Consider the following 27,498-nt stretch of genomic DNA (forward strand, 5'->3'; position numbering starts at 1 on the left):
GAAAACCCAACTTATTAATATGATGAAATTCTAAAGATGTAAATTTCATTACTTATTTAGGACATCTAATCCATTGATGTCCAAGAAAACAAGTAGAGGTTGGAGGTGATTGGATTGTCCTTATGGTAATATAATCCTAGGAGGTCACAAAGTGTTTGCAAGCCAGTTGAAACTGTGTTAAGAAAGAGAATTTTTAAAAGGCTTTTTAATGGAGTGCTTTGAAAACAATATTTTGAAACAAATCTTAAATATTTTGCAGAAAATATTTGTGTTCATTTTTGGAAGTAAAAACCTAATTTAGAATTCAATATAAATTCTTGAACAAATGGAAATTTCTGAAGGTTTTTGTTTCCCTGAGTATCCATGAAAGGTTAGCCCCATGACAATTTTGAAGCCTCCAATTTAAGGGTTTTAACAGAACTTTTTTTTAAAAAAGTATACATTCTAATTAGGGAATCTTTAGCACTTTTGGTCCCCTGAGTTTAACATGGCAAAAACAACTAAGTGTTCATCAGCACACTGGTGGCATCACACAGAAATTCCACAAGTATTTTTTGAAATAGGATAAAAAGAAAACTTTTAATGTTAGTCTAAATTGTAATGCAGAGAATAAAAGGCAAGCGAGGCTGTCATTTTCTACCATTCTCTTTGTAAGTATATAATTCACATGTCACGGTAGAGACCAAAGAGACCTTAGAATCTAGAAATTAAGAATCCCCTTAATAAAAGGATTTGTTCTGTAAAACTTGGACTCAGGGGCAGCTAGACGGTCCAGTAAACAGAGCACCGACCCGGGAGTCAGGAGGGCCTGAGTTGAAATTCAGCCTCAGATACTTGACACTTACTAGTTGTGTGACCTTAGGCAAGCCACTTAATCCCCCAATTGCCTTGCCTTCCTCCTTCCAAAAAACCCCCAAATAAAAAAAAAAAACTTGGATTCAGTCAAAAGGCCACAACCAAGGATCCACATGTGGCCTTGAGGTTGCAGGTTCCTTACTCCTGTCTTAGGTGGACATCATTTAGTCTAGCTTATCCATTTTAAAGATGTAGAAACTATAAGTGACTTTGCTGAGGTCACGCAGGTACTAAAGGATACAGCTGGGGACTTCTATTGTGCATGTACCTATTAGCTATGAGCCTGCTGAATTTTATAGTCCAGGTATCTTAAAAGTTAAGATCTATCTTCAGAAATTGAACATAAGCACTTACACTAATGCCATTTTATGACAAGTGCACATCAATAAAATTACCATTAAATGTTATATTTTATATATAGTCAACAAGCATTTAGTAAACACATTTAGTGTTCCAGTCACTCTACTAAACATTGGGATAAAAACAAAGAAAAATGCTCCCTGCCCTCAAAGAGTTCATATTCTAATGGAGATGAAAAGATATGTACAGTGTAAACAGAAGGAAAGCTCAGAGGAAAAGCACTGAGACTTGGTGGGGTGATGGTGATGTTGGTCATGATTAGGGAAAGACTACTGAGTCTTGAAGGAAGCCAGGAAAGCCAACAGGCAGGAGAGAGAAGGAGAGCACCCTACAGGCATGAAGGAGAGACATTTCAAAGGTGTGGAATCTGGAGATGTGGTGCTATGTGCCAAGGAGAGCAAAAAGGCCAGTGTTACTAGATGGCAATGGAGGAGAGTAAAGTGTAAAAGCCTGGAAAAGTAGAAAGGGGCCAAGTTGTTGTGAAAGATTTGTTTATTTATTTTAATAAATTTTAAATGATATTCTCTGTTTCTAATATTGCCATAGTGTCTGATGTATTTCTCTCCCTGAAACTCCCTGAGAGCCGTCTCATATGACAAGTAGAATCTTTTTAGAGAAAGAGGAAAAAAAAACATTGGTCAGTAGAGTAAAAAAGTTCCAAAACATGTATACAATATAACATCTATGGACCTCCTACCTCCATGAAGAGATAGGTTGGGGATGTCTTTGCCATGTCCCTTCATTCAAGTCCCACTTGATCTTTATAATTTTGTTGCATTTACTTTGGATATTTTGGTATGTCATTGTTGTTTCCATCTGCAATGTTGCATTTACTGTGTAATATTGTTTTTGTGGCTCTACTTCGCTCTGAATTATTTCTGTTTTTAATTTCTTTTTTTTTTGCAGGGGGGAAGGCACGGCAATTGGGGTTAAGTGACTTGCCCAAGGTCACACAGCTAGTAAAGGTGTCAAGTGTCTGAGGCCAGATTTGAACTCAGGTACTCCTGACTCCAGGGCTGGTGCTCTACTCACTGCACTACCTAGCTGCCCCCCTCTCTGCATTATTTCATAGAGATCTTTACATGCTTCTCTGTATTCATCACATGTATCATTTTAAAAAATTCCTTTCAGTTCCAAATTCCCCTCCCCCTGCTGCAGTATCTCCTTCACCTATTGAGAAGGCAAGAAATATGATTCCCATTATACATATGAAGTCATACAAAGCATATTTCCATATTAGCTATGTTGTGTGTATGTGGGAAGTGGCAGGGAGGGTGAAGCAAGAAAAAGAAAAGTAGAAAAATGCTTATTTCTGCACTCAAGAGTGCATCAGTTTTCTCTCAGGAGGTGAATAGCTTTTTTTTTTCCCATGAGTTCTTTGGAATTATCTTGGATCATTGTCTTGATCAGAGTAGCTAAGTCTTTCACAATTGATTGTCATTACAGTACTTGTTACTACATACAGTGTTCTTTGACTTTTGCTCATTTTGCTTTGCATCAGATCATATAAGTCTTCCAAGGATTTTCCAACCATCCCCTTCATTGTTTCTTAAAGCATAACAGTATTCCATCACAATCAGATACCACAACTTGTTCAGTCATTCCTAATTGATGAGCAACCCCTCAGTTTCTAGCCGTTGCCCCCAGAAAAAGAGCTACTATAAGTATTTTTGTACATGTGGGTTCTTTTCCTTTTGACTCTTTGAGGTACAGACCTAAGAGTGGAATTGCTGGGTCCAAGAGCATGCACAGTTTTATAGCCCTCAGGGCACAGTTCCAAATCATTCTCCACAATAGTTGATAAGTTCACAACTCTACCAACAGTTTATTAGTGTTCCAATTTTCCCACATCCTTTCAAATATTTATCATTTTTCTCTTCTGTCATCTTCTCCAATCTGATGGGTATGAGGTGGTACAACAGAGTTATTTTAATTTGCATTTTGATAATTATTAGTGAGTTAAAACATTTTATATGAATTTGATAGCTTTGATATCTTCTTCTGAAAACTGCCTGTTCATATCTTTTGATTAGTTATCAATCGTGGAATGCTTCTTATTTTATTTTTTCACATTTTTGGCTAAGATCCCTATGTATTTGAGAAATGATGCCTTTAGCAAAGAAATTTGCTGTGCAATCCCCCCTCCCACTTTCCTGTTTTCCTTCTTTTGGCTGAACTGGTTTCATTTGCGCAAAACTTTTTAAATTTAATAAAATCAAAATTATTCATTTTGTTTCACATGATCCTTTCTATCTCTTAATAGGTCATGAACTCTTCCCTTATTCGTAGATCTGACAGGTAGTTTTTTCCTATGCTTCTCAAGTTTGCTTATTGTATCACCATTTATGTACCCACTTCCAACTTATTTTAGTATACTATGGGAGATGTTGATCTATGGCCAATTATTGCCAATACTGCTTTCTAGTTTTCACAGAAATATTTTTGTCAAATAGTGAATTCTTACCCAAATAGCTTAGGTCTTTTGGTTTATTAAATATTAGGTTACTGTGGGCACTTACTTTTGTATGTTATATGCCTAATCTATTACATTGATCAACCACTCATACACATTATTACTTATAGCACAATGCTATTCCATTACATTTGTGTACCACAATTTGTTTAGACATTCCCCAATTGTTGGCTATCTATTTTGTTTTGGATTCTTAGCTATCACAAAAAATGCTGCTATAAATATTTTGGTATATATGGAGACATTTTTCTTATCAATGACTTCCTTGGAATATAAGCCTAGTAACTGAGTCTCTTTGGTTCAAAGTCCATGGACATTTTAGTTACTTTATTTTTATGATTCTAAATTGCTTTTCAAAATGGTTGCAGCATTTCATAGCTCCACCAACAATATACTTGTTCGTCTATCTTCCCACAATCCCTCCAATATTGTTACAATTTTTCACCATTTTTGACAATTTGCAGGGTGTTATATACAACCTCGTGGTTGTTTTGATTTGCATTTCTCTTATTATTTGTGATGTGGAGCATTTTTTCATGTGCTTGTGAATACTTTGCAGTTCTTTTAAGAACTATTTATTCATATCCTTTGACTTGTAAGGAAAGGACTATTAATGACACACACATAAGTGACATAAAAATAATACCACCGAAGTTAATTACACTTTTAATGCTATACCAATCAAATTATCAATGGGATATGTTCCAGAGCTTGAAAAAATTAAAGCGCATTTAATTTGAAAAAAACCAAAAGATATGGGAAATGACAAAAAGAATTAAGGATGAAGGAAGGGGGAGTAGCCTTTCCAAAACTGAATTTATATTATAAAGCAGCAGTCATCAAAACCACCTGCTACTGGTTAAAGAATAGGGATAGGTTAGTGGAACAGACTAGAGGGAGGAGATTCAGAAGCAATAGAATTCAGTAACTGAGTTTTTGATGAAGTGCAAAGCATAAGTTAACTAGGGGAAAACTTCCTATATGATACAAATTTCTGGGAAAACTGGAAAGCACTCTGGCAGAAAATAGGCTTAGACTAATATCTTACACCACACTCCACAATACATTCTAAATGGATACATGACCTTAGTATTAAAGATCATACTATTAAAATTAGAAGAGAAACAGATTACATACCTCTCATAGTTATGGGCAAGAGATATATTCTTAACCAAACAAGAGATAGTAGCACTTACAAAAAATAAAATACATAATTTTGATTACTTGAAACTGAAAAGATTCTGAATAACATTAATATACCTAGGATAAGAAGGGAAATAGTAGAATGGGAAAACTGTTTGTATGAAATTTCTCTGATAAGGGTCTGATATCCAAGATATATGTATGTATATACACACACATAAATCAGATTTTTGTGACTGCTGTTTTATAATATAATTATAAAGGTTTAGAAGTGCTATTCCCCCTTCATCCTTTATTCTTTTCATCGTTTCCCTTGATGTTCTAAATCTTTTTATCTGAATGAATTTCATTATTATTTTATCAAACTCTGCAAATTATCACCTTTATAATACAATCAGTATAGCATTAAAAGTGTAAATTAATTTTGATAGTATTTTCATTTTTATTATGTTTACCTTTGCCTTGCCACAAGCACTGAATCTTCCTCTAGCTATTTTGGTTGTTGTTCATTTCTATAAGGAGTACTTCGTAATTGAATTTACACAAGTCTTTTGTGTGCTTTAGGAGGTTGATCCTCCATTTTATTATGAATTTTGTGGCTATTTGGAATGGGATTTCCTTTTTTATTGTTCCTTCATTTGCTTTATTATTATCATGTAGACATGCTGCTGAATTTTGAGGATTTATTTTGAAGTCTGAAACTTTGCTGAAACTAGTAATTTTTTAATGAATATTTTTGTTGACTTTCTAGGTTTTTCCAAGAAAGCCATTATATTATTGGCAAACATAGATAGTTTTATTTCCTCTTTATCTATCATTGTTCCCTTTATTCCTTTATCTTGTTGCTATTGCTAGCATCTCCAGAACTCCGTCAAATAATAGTGAAGATAGTGGGCAACCTTACTTTACTCTTGTATTTATTAGAAAAGGTTCTAATGTATCCCAATTATATTTGATACTTGCTTCTGGTTTTAGATGGGTACTTTTTATGATGTTTTTTAAATGTCCCTCTTTGCATTTATTTTTTGGTATTTTTTTAAAAATTAAATTAATTTTTTGTTATATTTTAAGTTTCAAGCTGTCTCTCTCCTTCTCTCCTTCCCCACTAGAGAAAGCCATCATTCAACATATATGTGTATTTATACACATGTACATATACATGTATACATATATGCATGTGTATGCATATACATACATTATGCATATATATGTGAAACCATACTATGCATACATCTATTTATCAGTTCTTTCTCTGGAAATCATCTTCCTTCATATGTCCTTTGTAGTTGATTTGAATATTTATAATACTCAGAATAGTTTGGTCATTCAGTTATTCTTTGAACAATATTGCTGTTACTGTATACAACATTCCCATGCTTCTGCTCATTTCCCTCTTCATTATTTCATGCAAGTCTTTCCATGTTTTTCTAAAATCAACCTACTCATCCTTTTTTTATAGCACAGTAGTATTTCATCACAATCATATACCACAACTTGTTTAGCCAATCCCCAATTGGGGTCATCCTCCCAATTTCCAGTTCTTTGCCCACAAAGAGAGATGCTATAAATATTTAAGAATATTTGGTTATTTTTCTTTTTTCCCTAATCACCCTGGGAAACAGAGCAAATGGTGGTATTACTGTGTCAAAGGGTATACAAAGTTTTATAACTCTTTGGGCACAATTCCAGATTGCTCTTCAAAATGGTTGTATCAGTTCACAGTTTCATCAACAATGCATTAGTGTCTCAATTTCTCCACACCTCCTCCAATATTTATCATTTTCCCCTTTCTATCATTTATCCAATATTTAGGTGTGAGATGATATCTCAAAGTTGCTTTAATTAGCATTTCTCTAATCAATAATGATTTAGAGCATTTTTCACATTTATGTTTTTCATATATATTTTCATATATTATGTATAATATAGCTTATATGTGTATAGATATAGATATATTTTTAATTTCTTGTATTAGTAAGGCAATAATAAAAATATAGATGATAATTGTCAAAATGCCTATGTAGTTCTGTATCACAAAGTATACAAGACTCTCCACATAGAAGTTAGAAGAAGTAAACCATATATTCAGACACCAGAGAACCATATCCCACAAGCCATTTATCTAATCTATCAGAGCAGTAAAACATTCAATGCATGATATCGCAACATGGACCCTCGCCATCCCAAAACCTCTCTGACTCCCTGCTGGGGTCTTCCCCAAAATAAACTCACAATACAGCTAAGTCACAGTCTGTTCAGTTCTAACTATCACAATGGTGGCCATTAGCAGCCATTAGCAGCCATAACTGCTCACTTTCTGTCTCTCTCTCAGCATTTCCTGTGACCTAACTTCCTTTTCCTGTCAGGAACCTCCTCATACCACATGTGACTTAGGCTTTCTGTGATGTAAGCAGGTCACATGACCTATTAATGGGTGAGAAAGATCTTCAAATCTGTATTGCTACTATATTTCTCTATCCAAAAACTGCATGTTCATATCCTTTCACCATTTATCATTTGGAGAATACTCATATTCTTATAAATTTGACAAAGTTCTCTATATATTGGAAATATGAAACCTTTATCCAAGAAACTATAAAAATTTTCTTCAATTTTCTGCTTCCGTTTTAATTTTGGCTACATTGGTTTTATTTGTGCAAAACTTTTTTTTTAATTTAGTGTAATCAAAATTATCCATTTTACATCTCACAATGCTCTCTGTTTTTTATTTATAAATTCTTCTCTTCATAAATCTGACAGGTAATTTGTTCCATGTTCTTCTAATTTAATTATGCTACCTCCCTTTATGTCTACTTTGAAGGTATTTTAGCATAAAAGAGTGTTATACTTTTCAAATTTTTTTAATCTATTGAGATAATCATGTGGTTTGGAATGTTTGGGTTTTTAATATGATTAATGATATTGATTGTTTTCATAATGTTGAACCATCCTTGCATCCCTATTATAAATTCTACTTGATCATAATGAATGATTTCTTTACTAAATCTCTGTAGTCCATTTCATAAAATTTTCTTTAAAATTTTGGTGTTAATGTTCATTAATGTAAATGGACTGTAGTTTTCCTTCTGTGTCTTATTTTCCCCTTTAGATATTAGAACTATATTTTTCTCATAAAAGGATTCAAGATAGAATTCTTTCTTTCTCAATTTTTGAGAATACTTTGTGAAGTATGGGTACTAACTCTTTTTTTTAAAAAAAAACTTAATAAAACTTTCCTGTGAATTCATCAGGTAATGAATCTATTTTCTTTGGTAGTTCTTTTATAGCTAGGTTGATTTCCTTTTCTGAAACTGGTTTGTTTAAGCTCTCTATCTGGTGTTCTGATAGTTTGGGAATTTTATATTTTTGAAGATATTTCTCTATTTCTTTTGTGTTTTCAGGTTTTTTAAATCATGTAACTGTAGGAATGTAAACAAAACAGTTCAACTTTAGTAAGTCCCTTGCAATTTCCGTTTCTTGATTACCTTTTCATGCTTCTCTTGATTCTTGTGTTTGAAAGTCAAATTTTCTATTCAGTTCTGGTCTTTTCACTGAGAAAGCTTGAAAGTCCTCTATTGTATTGAAAATCCATATTTTGCCTTGGAACATGATACTCAGTTTTGCTGGGTAGGTGATTCTAGGTTTTAATCCTAGCTCCATTGACCTCCGGAATATCGCATTCCAAGCCCTTCGATCTCTTAATGTAGAAGCTGCCAGATCCTGGGTTATTCTGATTGGGTTTCCACAATACTGAAATTGTTTCTTTCTGGCTGCTTGCAGTATTTTCTCCTTGATCTGGGAGCTCTGGAATTTGGCAACAATATTCCTAGGAGATTTCTTTTTGGGATCTATTTGAGGAGGCGATCGATGGATTCTTTCAATTTCTATTTTGCCCTGTGGCTCTAGAATATCAGGGGAGTTCTCCTTGATAATTTCCTGAAAGATGGTATCTAGGCTCTTTTTTTGATCATGGCTTTCAGGTAGTCCAATAATTTTTAAATTATCTCTCCTGGATCTATTTTCCAGGTCAGTGGTTTTTCCAAGGAGATATTTCACATTGTCTTCCATTTTTTCATTCCTTTGGTTCTGTTTTATAATATCCTGATTTCTCATCAAGTCACTAGCTTCCACTTGCTCCAATCTAATTTTTAAAGTAGTATTTTCTTCAGTGGTCTTTTGGACCTCCTTTTCCATTTGGCTAATTCTGCCTTTCAAGGCATTCTTCTCTTCATTGGCTTTTTGGAGCTCTTTTGCCATTTGAGTTAGTGTATTTTTTAAGGTGTTGTTTTCTTCAGTGTATTTTTCATTATTTTTTTGGGTCTCCTTTAGCAAGTCATTGACTTGTTTTTCATGGTTTTCTCGCATCCTTCTCATTTCTCTTCCCAATTTTTCCTCTACTTCTCTAACTTGCTTTTCCAAATCCTTTTTGAGTTCTTCTATGGCCTGGGGCCAGTTCATGTTTTTCTTGGAGGCTTTTGTTGTAGGCTCTATGACTTTGTTGTCTTCTTTAGGCTGTATGTTTGGAAAGATGATGAGTATGATTCATGAGACCTCAGTATTAGGGTAGTTGAAGGGAATATGCATGTATATATATATATATGTATATATATATATATATATATATGTTTATGTATATATATAAGTGAATGTGTATGTATGTATATATCTATGTGTATATGTATGTATGTGTATGTATGTGTATATATATGTGTTTATATATATATATATATATATATGTAAAAGAGAGAGAGCAGACACAGGGTGAGTTGAGGATGAGGGGAAGATAGCTAAAAGAAATAAAATGAAATTAAGGGATGAGAGAGTAACATACTGAGAGAGGGAGATAGGGGGAGATAGAATGGGGTGGATTATCTCGCATAAAGGTGGCAAGAGGAAGCAGTTCTATGGGAGGAGGGGAGAGGGCAGGTGAGGGGGGAATGAGTGAACCTTGCTCTCATCAGATTTGGCCTGAGGAGGGAATACCATACATACTCAGTTGGGTATCTTACCCCACAGGAAAGAAGAGGGAGGAAGATAAAAAAAAAATAAAAGGCGGGGGGATGATGGAGTGGAGGGAAGATGGGGGTGGAGGTAATCAAAACAAACACTTTGGAAAGGGGACAGGGTCAAGGGAGAAAATTCAATAAAGCGGAATGGGTTGGGAAGGAGCAAAATGTAGTTAGCCTTTCACAACATGAGTATTGTGGAAGGGTTATATATAATAATACATGTGTGGCCTAGGTTGAATTGCTCAACTTCTTAGGGAGGGTGGGTGGGAAGGGAAGAGGTAAGGGAATTTGGAACTCAAAGTTTTAAAATCAGATGTTCAAAAACAAAACAAGTTTTTGTATGCAACTAAAAAATAAGATACACAGGCAATGGGGCGTAGAAATTTATCTTGCCCTACAAGAAAGGAAGGGAAAAGGGGATGAGAGGGGAGGGGGGGTGATAGAGGGGAGGGCTGATTGGGGAACAGGGCAACCAGAATATAAGCCATCTTGGAGTGGGGGGGGAGGGCAGAAATGGGGAGAAAATTTGTAATTCAAACTGTTGTGAAAATCAATGCTGAAAACAAAATATGTTAAATAAATAAATTGCATTTAAAAAAAATCATGTAACTGTGCATGATGTGTTGTGGTTATTCTTTTTCTGTCTTCTGGTTTTGTTGTGATTTCACCTTTCTCATTTTCTAATTTGTTGAACTGATTTTCTTCTCTCTTTTTACTCAGATTAGCTAAGGGTTTATCATTTTTATGAGTCACTTCAAAGAATCAACTTGTTTTATTTTTCATTTCTATGGTTTTCCATTTCTAATTTTTTAATTTCCCCTCTAGTTTTTAAAATATCTTGGTGCTTATTTTAGGTTTGCTTATTTGTTGTTTCTTTAACTTTTAAAATGCATTTTAAGTTCATTAGTCTTCTCTTTGTCTATTTTGTTAATGTGTAATTGTAAGGATATGATTTTACCCTTGAGGAATGCTTTAGCTGCATCCCAGAAATTTTGGACTTGTTATTTCATCATCATTTTCTTTTACATAATTATTTAATTTTTTTCTATGATTTGTTCTTTGACACACTCATTATTTAAGATTTCATTGTTAAGTCTCCATTTAGGTCTATATCTTTTGTTTGTGATCCCTGAACCAATTTTTATTCTTATTGCGTTATGGTTTGTGAAGCATGTATTGACTCTGCCTTTTTACTTTTGTTTTTAGTATTTCCGTGCCCTAGTACACATCATTTTTTGGTAAAAGTTTCATGTGGTGCTGTATGTATTCTTTTGCTGTCCTATTTAGTTTCTATGAAAATTTGTTCAGTTACATATTTTTGCTTTTGTTTATCTATCTGTTAGACTTATCCAAAACTGAAAGAGGAATGTTGAAGTCTCCTGTGACTATTGTGTTACTGTTTTACTTCTTAAAGTTTAAATGATGTTTCCATTATGAATTAGGATGCTATAGCATTTGGAGCATATATGTATATATATTTTTTACTGATATTTGTTTTCTATGGTTCTTTTCAAAATAATATAGTTTACTTTTGTACCTTTTTATTTTTAAAAATTTTTTTACTTTGACTGAGAACAAGATGGCATCTCCTGGGTTTCTAAATTCATTTGATGCTCATTAATTTTCCCATCCCCTCAGTTTTATTTTGTGTATATAAGTATATGTATATACATATATACCTATATTTAATGTGTTCCTTGTAAGCAACAGATTATAATGTTTGTTCTCTTATCAAATGTACTATTCTTTTTTTTGTTTGTTTTTTTGGATTGTTCAGTCTATTAACATATAAAGTTATGAGTTACGATTATATTTTCTTCCATCTGTTTCTAATTTTTTTCAAATCATACTTTCCCCCTCTTTTGCTTGTAAGCACAGCATTATGTTCCTTCAGTTATTTTACTTCAAAATTTTTAGGTGACTGTTCCCACTGCTCTTTTCCCCTTCTTTTGATCCCATTTTCTTGCTTGTTACCCTTTTCCCTTTAGGGTTTTGTTTATTTATTCCTCTTCTATTTTATTGGTTACATATTTCTTTCCCCTCTTTTTTCCTCTCAGTGAAGTTGATTGTACTTTCCTCTCCTCCCCTTTTGCTTTTTATTTCATTTTTATACCCCTTTCCAAAAAGAATTTCTTTTACTGTCTTCATTATTCATCCTCTCTTTTTGTTTACTGTAGACCCTCATTCTCTGATTCATTGCATCTACAATCTGGTCTCTTTTTCCTCTATTCTGGATACAATTGAAGCTTCCAAGGTATCCATTCTAGGATCTACTTTCGAGATGCTTTTTGCTGCTGCCTTGTAGGACTTACCCCATGGATTCTCCTTTTCCATTATGCCTCACTTTCAAAACAATGACAAGTATGGCAGATGTCAGAGAGTAGTCCACTGTCCCATGGTAGGGCCCCTTTCCCCAACCTTAATGGCCTATATCCTCTCTTGTTGACCTTTTTGATTCTTCTTCATTTGCCTAGAAATCTCCTTCTTGTGTCCCTGTTCTCCCATTCCTCCTGGTACCAGTTACCTCCAGGGGTTCTAACTTCCCTATACCCAGGACAATAAGATTTTTCAGACCTGAGCATTAGGAAAATGGCTTTGGCAATTGAGTGGAGGATCAACTGGAATGGGGAGAACCTTAAGATAAGTAGACAAACCAGCAGGCTATCACAACAGATCAGGCATGTGGTAGTGAGCATAGTTGTGAACATATCATAGTCAATGAATATTGTTGTTTGATTGCTCATTGCATATTATTATGCTTGTTATTTAAAAAAAAATTGCAAATTGCACTTAACTCTAACTCTCTGCAATCTGTCTTCCAACCTCATTTGTAAACTTAAATTGCTGTCTTCAGGGTGGTCACTGTGTGAATGAAGAAGGGATTCCAAGAGATGCTCTATCACATTCATGTAGTCTCTGCTGCTGCAGAGGCTGAGGCTAATAGATTGCTTGACTGTGGGTATTCTGAGCTGCAGTAGTCTAAGCTGATTGGATGTCTACACTAAATTTGTCATCAGTATAGTGAGCACCCAGGATCAGGGACCACTAGATTGCCTAAAGAGGGGAAGGTCCAAAAGGAGTGGTTCAAAGTTCCTAGACCAGTAAGTACTATAACTGGCCAGTGAGTAGCTACTGCATTTTGACATAAGGAGACTTGGTCTTTTTTTTAAAGTAAAATAAAACAAATATAGTGAAGATAGAAATGGCAGTGCTTGGCAACAGGTGGAATATATGGGGTTAGTACCAGCAAAAAATTGATGATGCTACTGAGATTTAACTGCTGGGTAGTTGGTGGAGCTCTTAACATTAATAAGAAAGTTGAGAAGAGATGAATGTTTTGGGCAAGGAAGATAATGTATTCTACTTTGGACATTTGTTGAATTTGAGATGTCTATGTAAATCCAGTTTGAGATGCCTAATAGACAGTTGGTGATAAGTGCTAGGTTAGGTCGGTTAAATCTGAGAACCATTTTCATAGAGAAGATAATTGAACCCATTGGAAATGATGAGATTACCAAACAGATGAATATGTAGAGATTAGAGAAGAAGGCCTCACACAGAGATTGGGATAAAGGTGTACTGGAGCTAATTCAAACTGACTTCCAGAGTCTACTGTTAAATTTTCAGTATGAACATTTATACATCAGAAATCAGCAAACACTAAAAATTCATGGCTTGATTTATTATTTTGTTGATTGTTATCACTTAAGAAAGTGTCAATAATGTAAATTAAACATAAAAACATGTCATGGTATGGTTTTTTTTGAGAGCTGGGTGTTAAACATTTATCAGCACACCCTTGCTTGGAGGACACCAGGTGAAAGTAATATGAAATTCCAAAGAAAAGAGAATATCCAGGAGAAGATGACCAATGATGTCAAAAGATCAAAAAGGATGAGGACTGAGAAAAGGCCATAGATTTGGCAATTAAGAAATCATTGGTAACTTTGGAGAAAGCAATTTCAGTTTATTGATGAGGTTGGAAGCCAGATTGCAGAGGGTTAGACTTAATCACTGTTTTTAATTTTTAAAAAAATAGCGGGCATAATGTATGCAATGAACACTTAATTAACAAGCATTCATTGACTACTATGTGCTCAACACTGTGCTCATCCCTAAAGGTTATACATAATAATAGACTATATGACTGACTAGTACCTTATGATTTGTTTATTGTGGCTTGATAACTTCAATATGTGATTGGAACTGATTAATGATTAGTTTAGAGTCTTTTCCAGTCCATTGTTTTGCAAATACTAACACCGTGCAACATGGTGTTAAAGCAGAGCACCATGGTCAAGAATAGAAATAGAATTACAAAATGTGAAACAATCTCTACTTTCAAGAAATTTATATTAAGCAAGGGGAGGCAGATGTTGAAAAGAATTCCAGAAAAGCTTGTGCTAGAGACTTGTCCTATGGGTTTGTGAAAGCCTATTGTTCAATTTTTTGGGTTAACATCTACACCTCAGAAATTGTCAAATACTATAAATCAGGTCTTAATTTATTGTTTTGTTGATTGTCTAGACTTTTGAAAAGTAAGGGAGAAAATGTCAATAATGTGAGGTAAGCTTAAAAGTCTGTCTTCTGTACATTATTTTTTCCTTCAGAAAGTCAGATGTTAAAAATTTAACAGCGTATCACCAATTCTAGGATGTAACAATTTATATAGGATAAAATAGCTTTAAACATAGCTCTATGTTTTTACATGGGTCTTAGAGTATAGTTATCCTTTGATTAAATATGTTTAACAATATTAAACAATATTCTTCATCTTAGACTCCAGGTATATACAACTCACCATTTAGAGATCCAGATCCAATGGAGTTTGAGTTACGGAAGGTGAGGGCATTTCATATGACATCTCCAGCCCCTCAAATGCAGCAGACAGATTATGAAGACCTTTCCTCCTGGCTTGCTTGCACGAGTAAGCGTTCTTTTCCACGATCAGACATCTTACCACCCATTAACAGGAAGCAGTGCCAGGTACTTTATAGCTCTTTTGTAACAATTCTATTAATTTGCATCACCAATATTCATTGTCTTTGCAACATGCTAGGAGGATTGGCTAATTTTAAATACTCTAATTTTAATTTTAAATTAAGTATGTCAGATCATTTTATAATTAACTTTTACAAGGGACTTTCCAAGTTATTTTGTTGTGGTGGAATTTTGTTTTATCGAAAATTGCGTAAGTGTACTATCAGTCAGGTTCTAGAAATTTGTTAGAATGCTATTTTTTCCTATTGTGATTTATTTTCAAAGAGTTTATATTTTCTGTCAAATTACACTTAATTTCACTCTTCATTTTGTAAGCCATTCTTCATGTACATATTGTTTAGATTGGGTCTGAGTAAAGGAAAAAGTGAAAATTTGATAATATCAGGATTGGCCCAAGACAAAGCATAATCCACAACCAAAATATACAAGGTCATCGGATTATTTCATTTGTTGTTTGTAGGATGGTTCCCAGCTATTTATTATTGAACTTTTGATTCCTTGTTTATTCTTTCAACTCTGCTATTGTCTGGTAAGTTTGTAAGAAAGGAGATTTGCAATTAATAGTGTTACTTTTGTCACTAGAACTTCTTCCAACACAGACTTAGCTAAGAGAATAAATATTTTAAAAATCCAAAATACTTCACTACTTATTCCTAACAAAGTAAATTATGAGAATAGAGAGAGTTATATATATATATATATCTCTGGCCCAATCTGATATTCTAAAAGGTCAGAATGGAGAATACAGAATATTTGGAAAGGGAACCAAAAGAGAGAACCTGGAGAGATTTCAAATTTCTTCTTATCTAGATAGTCACAATATAAATTCATTATTTTCTTAAGTAAATTTTCAGGATATGGAAATACCTATATCTTAGTGTCAATATAAAAATTAATTCTAAAGGCACATATGAATTGCTTTTGTATTCTTTGCTATTTGGAATTATCCATACCACTATTCCTTTTCATGGGTATAAATGATGGAAAGTTGACTACCTGTTTTTATATTTCATTATCAGATTATCACAATTGAATTCATATTTCAAGGAAAAGAAATAACTGGGTTAATCCAATTACAACCTGTGTATCAAGCACAATATTTTAAAATGAATATTTAACAGGTCACATGCCATTTCATACTCATTGGTGTGGCAATTAGTGTTGCACACCCTTCATAGGAATAGTTTGACCATGTACACAATGTCTTCAGTAGTGTGATGGGGTGAAATTCATGTGCTTATTCAGTCGTTGTTGTTGTTGTTTTGCATTACACAGTAATAAAGAGAATTTACCAAATGTCTGGAACATTAAACAATTCTAACCATAGAGTCATAGATAAACCTTCATGCGATATCAGCAATATTTAGCAATGTGTAGATAGACTAAGTACAATATAACCATCTTATTTGTCTGATGTCCTGTCCAAGCATGGTATGACTTGGACATTGTGTTACAACACAATACTGTACAAAAGCATGTTGAGAAAATCTTATTGATTTTTTTGTTAACTTCATTATTTTAAGAGTTGACTTAGGTTTTTAAGAAGTGATATTCTAAAGATTGGATGTTTTCTGCTGTTATTAAAATAATAATGTGACATTTTATTTTAAACACATACCAGAATATATACACCTCAATATCATAACCAAGAACTGACCAGGGCAGTTCAGAGCAATGAAAGCCAGGATCAAAAGTTGAAGTAGGTCTCTAGGGTTAGACTGAATAAGGGTGAATAAACAAAGGTGTTACTTTAGAGAGAAATAAGTAGGGGGTATGACTCTGATAAACATATTCAAGACTTGGAGATCCATCAAAAGGGAAAGGATAAGTGAAACAAAAATAAAACAAACTGAAGACAAAGCAAAGTCTAAGACTGAGTATCAGTACAGATGAGAAGGATTGATGATAGGTTAAGGTCCAATCTGGCAGTAGATATCAGGGCCTGAAACCCAGAATGTTGAAAACACCAATGTTAAGACCAGATATCTAGGATACTAGAATCTATCTAGGATACTAAAATATTAATGGAGAAAGTGAATAGGGTTCAAGAGAAGAAAGCTAGTCCCTGGGGTTAACAAAGTGGTAACAGGACCAGCCACAAGAATGATTTATGGATGAATCAATCCTGCTGCATGAGAGTTTTTTTTTCAATATCCCATTCATGGGATTAGATTTGATCTCATGGCATGAATTAGTGGCACACGTGACAAGATAAGAGAGATGCAGGAGGTAGAGATCCAAAAGACCATTATATTATATCCCTTTCAAAATAACATTAGGAAAATATATGCATGTTATGCCTTTGATAAAGATATATTTGGAATTCTTTTTTGAAATTGTCATTGGAACTTCTGGCATATTTATTTTGAGTGTTTTCATAGTGACAAATCTTGACTCTTGGACCTTTTGAAGACAGTGATTTTTTTATTAGAAATAAAAGCCATTTAGAATCTCAATTAGTGAGTAAAGTGGATGATCAAGCTGATGGTAATATCTAGTTAATAAGTTGATGGATTATGGTTAATATTTTTATTTAAAAATGACACACAAGTACCATTGCAACTTATTTTCTTACATAACTCTGAAGTTAGTCTCAAAATAGGAGGTATGAAATGTATGTATTTAGTAATTTAGTGGAATGGTTAGAATAAATATGTCTATCATTGAAGGACTGTACTTATTTAAATATATAAATCTGGTATTTGTCTTTTCACTGATCCATCTGACAAATATGTATTGAATAGTTGCTAAACACAAAACATGATTATAAAATATTATGTTATAGTCACACTTCACAGAAAACTTTTTTTGTCCAGACCTATGATTTCATAAGCATGGAGGAGCTCCTGGTGTGGAAAGCCATCTATCAATGCAGATTGGCAAGTCAGAGGAATGGAGAAATTAAGTGACTTGCCCTTGGTCTACCAGAGTATGTCATAGATGGGACTTGGGACCAGGTTTTTCTGACTCAGAGACCAGACCTATATACAATGGCTCATGTTACTTCTTAAAAACAAAAACAAAGTAGTAGAGTTCATTTGAAAAACAACGACAATAACACCTTATTGCATAGAACATTTAGACTATAATGTAAGGTCCTTGAAAGCAGAAATGTTATATCCCCTGAATCCAGCACAGTGCCAGGCACATAGAAAGTATTTAATACACATTGGATGAATTCAATTCATGTCTTTTTAACTCAATAAATTGTTTTTATTAGTCATTTTATTGCTCTTTGAAAAATCAACTTGAATAGAATTTCTTCACTTGGATTAGTTATCTTTCTCACATATGGATTTGCCAGACAGATGGCATTTGTACTGTAATGTATATTCTAAAGATGTTATTGAGGGAAATCAGAAGTGAAAACTCCTAAGAATTCAGAGTCTGGGCTGTTAGCTAGAAGGTGGTAGTAATGCATATACTTTCTCTCTCCATAATTCACTTCTTTATAATAACAATGCCTACATAATATACTTTGGCTTTTCTCTATATCATGCACTATAATAATTATTCTTGTTACTAAAACACTTTTTTTAAATAACCAAAATGTTCTTAGTTCTTATGGGTAGTGTTTAAATGATGATGAGATTTATAGCTCTTTAAAAGTAGAAAAATTAACTATCCATAAGTTTTCTCATAAGGACACTGGTGTTTCACATTTTATAGGTAAGAACTATATATGTAAGATAATGTATATAAAAGAAAAATTTTTAATGCATCTGATATATCTGATTTATCATTTTTATTGCTGTATTAAGTAGAGTTACAGTTTGACAAAAGTAGTGAAATTAGTCTTTTCATTAAAGAACATTAATAAGAACATGCATACTGCTTCCACCTAAACCCTTAAGATATTAGAATAGCCATAATTTAATAGAAGAGATAGAGCAATTATTTGCAGCAAAGACTATAAATAACACGTGGGCCAAAACTTGACTTTAGTTCTCTATTAGAATAAGAATGCTAAAAAAGAAGTCAGATCTATTTGGGTGCTCCAGATTTAGTCACATACCAACCCACCCCCTTAAAAAAGGGGGGGCTATGAAAACTCCTTTTTAATATTGGTTGATGTTAAGGAAGTGGTCCGTTTCTGTAGAAGAAAAACATACTGTAAAATGTATGATGAGTGGGACATTTTAAAAATCTGTATTTTAATTTTCCTCAGGACACCTATGATCCTTTGATAGCACATTATGCCACTTGATAGTCATTTTTTTCTTCCACTATATTGTCAATTTCTTACATTGAGGTGATTTCAATAATTATTTTAAAGAAAATTATATTTTATATATGGCAATATGGCAACTGTTGAATTAAATAACTGATATTCTTAACAAGTGGCTTGTGAATATTCTGTCATATCTACTTCTTGGGGAAACTTGTTTCCCTCTATTTTCAAAGTCTGGTCAGTAGTATCCCCAAAATATATTCAATCTTCCCATATATTTTCTAGAACTAAGAAAAGTAAAAGCTTGTAAAAGCACAAAAATATGGATATTTGATTCCTCAATGCTTCTGAAAGGAGACATGGAATCATGTCCCTGTATCTTTAAAAAGTAAAGTTCCAATACAAATCCATTAACTACTTTCAAATATAGCAATCCTTCTGTCCAGCTGTGAAAAGTACTAGATGATACTTATTTGCCATTTGTGTTATTTACGGTCCATGACTTTTATGGTAACTGGTTCCTATTATTGGTTTCTATTAATGTAAAACATAAGTGAACATAAATGAGGCGTGAATCATTTCTTTTTATTAGCCCCACAGTCTTCACTCAGTGCTTGCAGTAACTCCAGCTGTGACTTGTTAGTGATAACCTATTTAAAGAGGAGATCTTTAAGAATAAGGAACATGATTAGAATTCTTTGTCCATTCATATTTTCAGAATGTTTTACTACTTCTTTCACAGAACAACAATAATGCTGGGGGGGGGGGAAGGGGAGAAGGAAGAAAACGGAGAGAAAACAAGGTGTAATTAGTGACACTGCAAAACCTTGAGTTTCCACTGATTTGTATTGAGCTTAATGTAGTACTAATTACACTACAAGTGGGTTTGTACCAATTACTACTTTTATTATATTATTATAAGAATTATTATTACTATTACTACTTAAAATAAGATATGGTATAAATCATCTTTAAATGCCGTATAGGCTTTTCTTCTGTGTGTGTGTGTGTGTGTGTGTGTGTATATGTATGTGTGTGTAATGAAATGGTAAATATCAGTATCTAAGTAATTAAACAATATAGCTATAGATTTTTCCATTAAGAATTTGTAAAATTATTGAGAAATTATGATACTGATAGATTTTTGTATATTATCAGTTAAAGGTAAGATTGGAGCTTCCTTCTAAAGCTTTCAGCTAATGGAATATCCACATGCTTTTGCCTTATTGTCATTTATGGGAGAGATTTTTGAAGGTCATACTCAGAATTTTTTAAAGGCTTCACAGATTAAAAATAAGAGAAATATTTATGTAATTAAAATAAATAACAGCTCTTTAAATTAGAAAATGAAGCCATGTAAAGCCACAAGTTGAACCACAACAACTCAACAGTTAAAAGACCTTTTGTTACTATGGGATTAAGTGAAATAAACAATTCCATCTTATTTCAGACTTTTTTTTCTTGGAAATGTCCACTTCCACAGTGAAGCCATGAGAACATTCCTCATTGCTGTAAGAAAGTACATCAGCTTTCATGTTTTTTCCTTATTTGTATAAAAAGCCATTGATTTTATTAATTATTTAGCTAAGAAAACTTATTGTACTTCCCAGACACTCTCCATCCTTGGTCATCAATAATATGTCAAAAGAAACCCACCCCAATAAAACACTGACCTTATCCTGTACCTGTCAGGGGCCCTTCCGAGATATCGCTGAAGTATTGCAGCAGCGCTACAAGCCTTTGCAGCCAACCTTGCGGGTGACCACATCAATCAATTCGTTAAAAGAGGCCCAGGAGGAACTCAAAAGGGAGGAATGGAAAAACCGTGTCAATGACAACCTGTGAGTTTTCAATATTTCGTAACACAGTTTGGTGCCTTGTGCTTTCTAATGCCTTGTGTTTTCTAACGAGTCTTGGAACCTCTTGTGGTGGAGAAGGAAACCGACTGTCATATCTGATATTTCTAGCAGAAGGCATTCTTCAAGATGCAAATGTCATTGATGAGATGAGTGAGGATATCAAAGCTAAATCACTAACTCCCAACTCAGAGAGAAATTGCAGAGAGTGTTGCCTTTTAAGTGGCAAAAAAGAAATCTAGTCTATATTATTAAACCGATGTTTCCTCGGATAATTGAGTGAAGGCAGAGTTACGATATTTTAAAAACAGTCTCAGTACCATTATTCCTTATGGCAGCTAGCTTTTGGCTTGGTCAACTTGATATTACATGATAGTTTTTATGAGTTTGAAGCAATAGGAGAGTTTGGTTCCTTCATAATTGAGAAAGACAAAGGAGGAACTAGTGGCATGTAAAAATTTCAAATTATTGTCAGCTTCATCGAGGTAGTCTCAATTCGTGTGCTTAGAGCTCTCAGGGGCCTCTCTTAAGGATTTTAGGGATAGTTACAGTTCACAAAAAATTATAAAATTTGTGATGAGTTTATTATTACTGTTATCATCATCTCTAGATGACAATAGATTACAAAATGTGGTTTGTTGCCTTCAGAAAAAGGAAAAAAAACCTTTTTCCTCCACTTTCTGCCATCTATAATAGTTTTCCTATATAGTACAGTTGCATTTGAGAGCACTTTATCAGACAGCATGCATTTAGAATATGTTTTATTCTGTTAGTATCTGGTATGTAGAAAATCATATTTTATTACGTATCTTTTTTGAAGAGGCCCTTGATCAATACAATTTTTTCATAAAATAATATTTTAAATATATTTGGTAAATAGCTAAAGTAATTTTCAATGAAACTTTCATTTTATAACAATTATTTGAAGTGTACCAATTAGCTATAGTGTTCAGCAAATGATTTTGGAAATAACTGAGTTCACTTGATGAGTAATTTTTTAAAATTCCTATTAGATGAAGGTTTTATATAGCTAGGTTTGATTTACTAAGAAACGATTATACCAGATTAATTCTATTAAGGTTGAATGAATGAAGCAAAATGTCTGATTTGGTGATGAATATCTGAGGAGATAGGTTATTAATATATTTCTTATTTTGTGATGTTTGAAAGGCTTATAAAGCATCAAAATAAATAAAATCGTATTGCTAGAAATGGCTATTATCTTCAACAATTATAACACACAAACTTATCTAAATTTCTTTGAGCATGTTCATGGATAAGCACAAGGTCAGCTATCACTGCTATCCCCAAAGCAGGGTGAGCTGCTTTTTACTTTCTGGGGAATACTTGTAAATGCTTTCACTTTCCAAAGTGTAGTTAATAAACTCATGGCCTGCAGCTTTCAAAAGATGACTATTGCTCATAGGGTTTCCAACCAATCACTGATGTTTCATATCAGAACTATTCCAGAACTATTTTGCTACTTAGCTTTAAAGCATAGCAACACATACTTCTATCCCCGGGACAAAATAAAATAAGACATGAAGTATTTTCAATTCACATTGCCACCTTCCTAGTTCAAGACCTTATCACATATTACTTTGACTTTTAGAATCTCGCACAAGATGGCTTTTTCCTATCTTTCCAATTTTCTTATACTTTACTCCCTTCTAGGAACTCCACAGCCCTGCAGTGCTAGCTTTTTTGCTCTTCCTGTCACACAGTTCTTCATCTCTCAAATCTGTGCCTTTTCAGAGTCTTTCCTCCATGCCTGGAACTTTGTCCTTCTTCACCTTCACCTCCTGCCTTCCTTTATGACTCAGCCCAAATCTTACCTGTTGCAAGAGACCTTTCCTGGAAATCGAACACCAAAGAGGTCAAGGGACTTGCCCAGGGTCACATTAATCAATGTAGCAACAAATATTTATTAAGCACACATTGCACACAAAAGATGCTATCTCTGATGATGTAGGAATTACAGAGCAGTATATGACACAGCCATAGGCTGCCTTCGAAGAGATTTCAGTCTTTTGGGGGAGACGTGTTGTTATTATATGAAATATTAAAGAACAGTTCAAGGGTTCTTGTCCTTCATCCTCAAAGAAAACCAAAATGACATCACTATGTTGGGATCAAGTGTCTGACCGTGACTGATGAGACCAATGTGAGCTCAGAAGGCTATGTATCTTATAGCATAGTAAATAAGTAATTGCCAAAGGTGTGTGGTTGAGAATGTGTTATTTATTCAGAGAAGGGGAAGACAACTGTGAGCTCCAGTGTTTATGAAGAATTCTTAAAGAAGGGAGTTGATATGAGCCTTTAAGGTCTGAATGACAAAACATGTTCAGGTAGACTTGTTTGGTTTGAGCAGAGGTTTTGTAATGAAATAGGGGGAGAAAAGTTTGAATGAAGAGACAACAATCAAAAGAAATAAGTCTGAATAAGTTGGTTGGGACCAGATTATGCATGTTCCTTTCATTACATCACTGTCCTATTCACATCTTTAAATGCCTTTGACTTACATGGTAAAGTTTAAACTCCTTGGCCTTACATTGCAATCTGGCCCCAACTAACTTACTCATGTTTATTTCTTTTTATAACTTTTTTTTTTATTCAGTGTACAAATTAGACTGGAGAGGAGAAAGTCTAGAGGCAGGGAGATCACTTCCTTCTAACATGCTTAGAATCAGGCATGATTCACAGAATCTCAGAATTGGAAAGGTTTTCCAAGTCCATCCAACCCAACACACCCTTGAGCAAGAATCCTGTCTACAACCTCCCCCCAAAGTGGTCATCCAACTTTCCCTTATAAACAGATAGTAAGGAAACTATTACCTCCTATGGAAGCCCATTTCACTTTTAGATAGCTTTAGTTCTAAAGTTGTGCCTTCCATCTCCCTTAAATCTCCCTCCCTTCAGTTTCTACCTACTGCTTTTAGTTCTCCCCTCTTGAGACAAGCAGACTAAGCATAATTGCTCTCCTGCTTGACAACCTTTCAGATATTTGAAGAAAGCTATCATGCTTTCCCTAAGTATCCTTTTCTCAAAGCTAAACATCCCCATTTCCCCCTGATCCTATTATGACATGGTCTTGAGATACACCATCATAGTCACTCTTCTATGAATGATCAATGTCTTTCCTAACATTTGACAGAGTTTAACATAATGACCAAGGGGTAGTCTGGCTGGGTCAGAGAACAAGACCGTTGCTTTCAGTGTTCTTGATTTGATTCTCTTACTACAACTCATTGCATGGTCTTTTTTATTTTGGCTCCTATATTGACTTTTGATTGATATTAAATTTGCTATAATCCCAAGATTTTTTAAAAATCAATTGTCATACCTCCTCTGTTTTGTACTAGTAAAATTTATTTAAAAAATTTTGTTTTAGCCTGTCAAGATATTTATGGATGCTGACTCTGTTATTAATATGTGTTTACTAACTTTACAATTTTATGTCATCTGAATACTTGATCAAAATGCCACCTACATCCTCATCCAAATCTTAATTTTCTTTTTTATGTATTTTATTGATATTTACTGTTTCTTATATCACTATAGTATCCCATGTATCCTTCCTCTATACCCTCCCAGAAAGCCACCCATATGACAAATAATATTTTTTTAGAGAGAAAAAAAAGTCAGCACAACTGAAAAAGTCTGAAAACATATGTGATGTATAATAACCATTGATCTCCCATCTCATGAAAGGGTAGGTTAGTGGTATCTTCTTAATCTCTCCCAAATCACTAATTTTCCTTAAAAATAAATCAATAATCATAATATTAATAATTAAGGGGTATTCTTTTATTTGAGACAAGGGAAATTAAAGTCTATGTATATATCTTGAGTTTAAGGATCATTTCTCAAGTGAGAAATTGTTTTTGATATTTTTTTTCTTAAAAATCCCTTTCTTTATCCATATTATTTATTGTTTTCACATCTGAAACTACTACACATCACCTCATGCCTGGACTATTGATCTAGCCTACTGGTTGGTCTCTCCCTGCCTCAAGTCTTCTATCTTTTAGAGTCAGTCTTCCTAAAATGCAGGTCTGAACATCTCTCTCTCTCACTCTTGATCTCTCTCTCTCTCTCTCTCTTTCTCTCTGTCACACACACACACACACACACACACACACACACACACACACAAACACAGAGATACACACACATATACACACCTTATCTCCAATATCTCCTTATTACCTCTAGAATCAAACATAATTAAATATAAAAAACTCCTTTTGGTGCCCTTCATAATCTGTCTTTCCCTAACTTTACAGTCTTCTTACACCTTATTTTTCCTTCCATTCCAGATCTTGAGATCCAATGACACCAGCCTCTTTTCTGTTCCCTTTGTACAACATTACATCACTGAACATGTTCACTGGCTGTCCTTCGTACTAAGAATTCTCTTCCTCCTTATCTCCACCTCCTGGCCTCCCTGGCTTTCTTCAAGCCTTGCCTAGAAAAATTTCACCTTTTACAAGAAGCATTTCTTAGTCTCTCTTAAGAATGCTGTTGCCTTCCCTCTGTTGAGTATCTCTAAATTTTCCTGAATATATTTTGTTTGTATGTAGTCGTTTGAATGATGTCTCTTCCATTAAATTGTGAGCTCCTTGATTGTAGGGACTACCATATGTATTTGCATTCCCAGTGCTTAGCACAGTTCCTGGGACACAGTAGGTTCTTAATAAATGTTTATTGACTGACTGTTAGTACAGAGCCAAATACATATCCCTGGGGGACTCTATAAGAAAGAATAAGAGCCTGAACTAGGGAAATATTTGTAAAATAGAAAGGAAGAGGTGGATTCAAGAGATATACTAAAGAAAATATTAAGTTTAAGGTGCTGACCTGTATTGGTAGAGGAATTTTCCACACCCATTAGTTTCCTGTACCAATGAAATCACATCAGTTCTAGTTCCTATGTCTGATGGGGGTGTAAATGAGATTATCAGAATTGTTTGTCCTAAACCCCTGAGGAACACTGGGATTTTCAGTTACTTTTCAGTTTGTGGTTCTGAGCCAAGTTGCAGGAATTTTTTTTAGGAAATACATTAGTCAATCGATGAAGTTCATTGTCAAAGCGTATTTTCTCTATTCTATAATTTAAATGCAAATATCTCTTATTTTAAGAATTTCTAATTACTCTGAACACAAATAAATGTTACTTTTATGAATCCTTTTGAACATGCATTGTTCCATGGTCTGAGAGGCATTACTGTAGGAGCTTTGGACTCAGAAAGTGGTTTAACTTATTGCTAGATGAGTGACCTTTGATTTGTTATTTAACTTCTGTTTTCTCTTGTGTAAAATGAAGATAATAGTACTTTCACTACCTTCTTCATGGTGATGTTGTGAGACAAAAATGCACTTTTGACTATATACATGTGTATGTATATATGTATATGTACGCATATATATAAATGTATGTACATATGTATATGAAGTATACTATTTTAATGTTTTAATGATGTGGTACAAATATTCACAGATTAGGTGGGAAATTCTTTTAAATAATCAATAACAAAATAGAAACAAAAGCTTGCTGTTTCTGTGTGCCAGTTGGCTGTTACTTTAGTGAAAGCATTTCAGGAGCCAGGACAACTAAGAATTTTCCACCTTCAGTAAAGGCAAAGCTTACTTTCTACTACCATTATCTCTAGATTATCAGTGTAGCATATAGTGGACACTCAGTAAAATATATTTGGGTGAGTGATTTTATGCCTGTTTAATCCTGTCTTATTCAAATAGGTCAGTCAATATTTAAATACAATATTTGATTCATTGCATTACCATAGTATAAGTTTTGTGGGAAAGATTTAGAAGTTGTGTTATTCTGCAGAGTTAAATGATAATCAGAAGTATTATTTTTAAAAATGTATTCTATGTATGAATATATATCTATATCTATATCTATATCTATCTATCTATCTATCTATAATATATATATATATATATATATATATATATATATATATATAGGAGAGAGAGAGAGAGAGAGACAGAGAGAGAGAGAGAGAGATAGAGACAGAGAGACAGAGACAGAGAGAGAGAGAGAGAGAGAGAGAATATTTGAGAAGTCCTGTGAATCTAACACATATCAAAAGTTTTTTGAGAGGTCTAGTTTTTTAAACACTTTGCAATTTTACCAATTTGCATATTTTCTGGACTGTTACTGTATTATGATAAACAGGGATTATCATATATTTTCAGATAATGTTTTCTTAACAATTCAACTTCTATTTGTAACTCTTCCATTTATTTTAATTACTAGCACAGTGTGCAACATTTATTAATCAGCAGAGCCTTTTTAAGTTAAAATACTAAATTAGCTAACCCCATTAACACAGAATACTCCAAACAAGCGGTAATAGGAGAGGTAGTTACTGAGCAAATCGTATTATACATGCGGGTGCTCTAGGGCACAGTTAAGCATGATTACCCTCTTTTGATCCAGTATTCCTCTGCCTCTCCCAGCTAATTTCCAGTGGAAATTTACAAAGTGGTGCCTTCATTTTTCCAGCTTAATTTTTCTAATGAAGTTCTGGTACTTTATAACACTGGGGATGCAGATAATAAGCCTGTGTATAATTAAGAACTTCTAGAATTTGTCTGCAAAAG

The 27,498-nt window shown here is 33.8% G+C and overlaps 1 protein-coding gene across 1 annotated transcript in view; it reads left to right on the forward strand.

Moving 5' to 3' along the window:
• The window catches only part of SPATA17 (spermatogenesis associated 17), a 278,409-nt gene that overhangs the window by 173,116 nt on the left and 77,795 nt on the right, over nucleotides 1–27,498 (forward strand). Inside the window, exons 7-8 of the mRNA XM_036754828.1 lie at nucleotides 14,620–14,826; nucleotides 20,705–20,853. Coding sequence (XP_036610723.1) covers nucleotides 14,620–14,826; nucleotides 20,705–20,853 — 356 coding nt within the window. The remainder of the gene's footprint in view (nucleotides 1–14,619; nucleotides 14,827–20,704; nucleotides 20,854–27,498) is intronic.

The sequence above is a fragment of the Trichosurus vulpecula genome, chromosome 4, assembly GCF_011100635.1.
Source record: "Trichosurus vulpecula isolate mTriVul1 chromosome 4, mTriVul1.pri, whole genome shotgun sequence".
NCBI classification, from domain to species: Eukaryota; Metazoa; Chordata; class Mammalia; order Diprotodontia; family Phalangeridae; genus Trichosurus; species Trichosurus vulpecula.